Below are 892 nucleotides of genomic sequence, written 5' to 3' on the forward strand. Positions count from 1 at the left end.
GGCCTGGCTGATGGCTTGGGTCTGCTGTGGAGGAGACACCGTGATTCTGGGGTTTTGGTCTGAGGACGTGGAGACTAGAGAGATGCGAAGACTTTGTTAGTGAGACCTGCCCTCACCCCACCTGCCTCTTCCCACCCAACTCTCCCTGTTTTTGCTCCAGCCTCCCCGCGGTTCTTTTAATACATCAGGCGTGGTCCAGCCTCAGGACCTCTGCACTTGCTGTTCCCTCTGCCTGGGACACGCTTCTGCCTAGACACCTCTATGGCTTCCTCCTTCAGATCCTGTCCGCACCCGCCTCCTCTCAAGCTGCCCCTGCAAAGATCCCCTTAACCCTCCCTCTGTTATTGTTAGCACTTAGCACCGTCTAATATACTCTATCAATCCTATACTTATTAATTTTTTTCCTTGCCCACTGGGGCAGGGATTTTGGGGTTTTGTTCCCGACCTTGTTCCTAGCGCCTAGAACAGGCTGGCACACAGAAGGCGCTCAATGAATGCTTGTAAAATGAATGCATAGACACGTTGTCCCGTAGGGCTCCTGGAACTCGGTGGAAGGGCCAGGACGGGATCTCTTTGGGGCCCTGGAAGGAGGGAGATGGACACCGCCTGTGTGGACCCCGAGCCACGCAGCATTTCCCGCGCGGGTGCAGATGGGTCTGGCCGGCCCGGCCTGAGAGTCGGGACCGAGTCTAGGCTCCCGGCTCCCACCTCCTTCTCGTTCCTTCTCTGCCCGCAGATCGGCCATGTCGGCCCCCCGGCTGCGCGCGCTGCAGCTGCTGCTCCTACTGGGCGCATTGTGGGCGCGGGCGGGCGCCCCGCGCTGCACCTACACCTTCGTGCTGCCGCAGCAGAAGTTCACCGGCGCCGTGTGCTGGAGCGGCCCGGCGGCCGC

At 60.3% G+C, this 892-nt stretch overlaps 1 protein-coding gene across 1 annotated transcript in view; it reads left to right on the forward strand.

Moving 5' to 3' along the window:
- Nucleotides 1–743: 743 nt before the first annotated feature.
- Nucleotides 744–892, forward strand: part of ANGPTL6 (angiopoietin-like 6) — a 3,715-nt gene continuing 3,566 nt past the window's right edge. The window contains exon 1 of the mRNA XM_008578027.1: nucleotides 744–890. Coding sequence (XP_008576249.1) covers nucleotides 744–890 — 147 coding nt within the window. The remainder of the gene's footprint in view (nucleotides 891–892) is intronic.

This window comes from Galeopterus variegatus, unplaced genomic scaffold (assembly GCF_000696425.1).
Source record: "Galeopterus variegatus unplaced genomic scaffold, G_variegatus-3.0.2 Scaffold1619, whole genome shotgun sequence".
Lineage (NCBI taxonomy): Eukaryota > Metazoa > Chordata > Mammalia > Dermoptera > Cynocephalidae > Galeopterus > Galeopterus variegatus.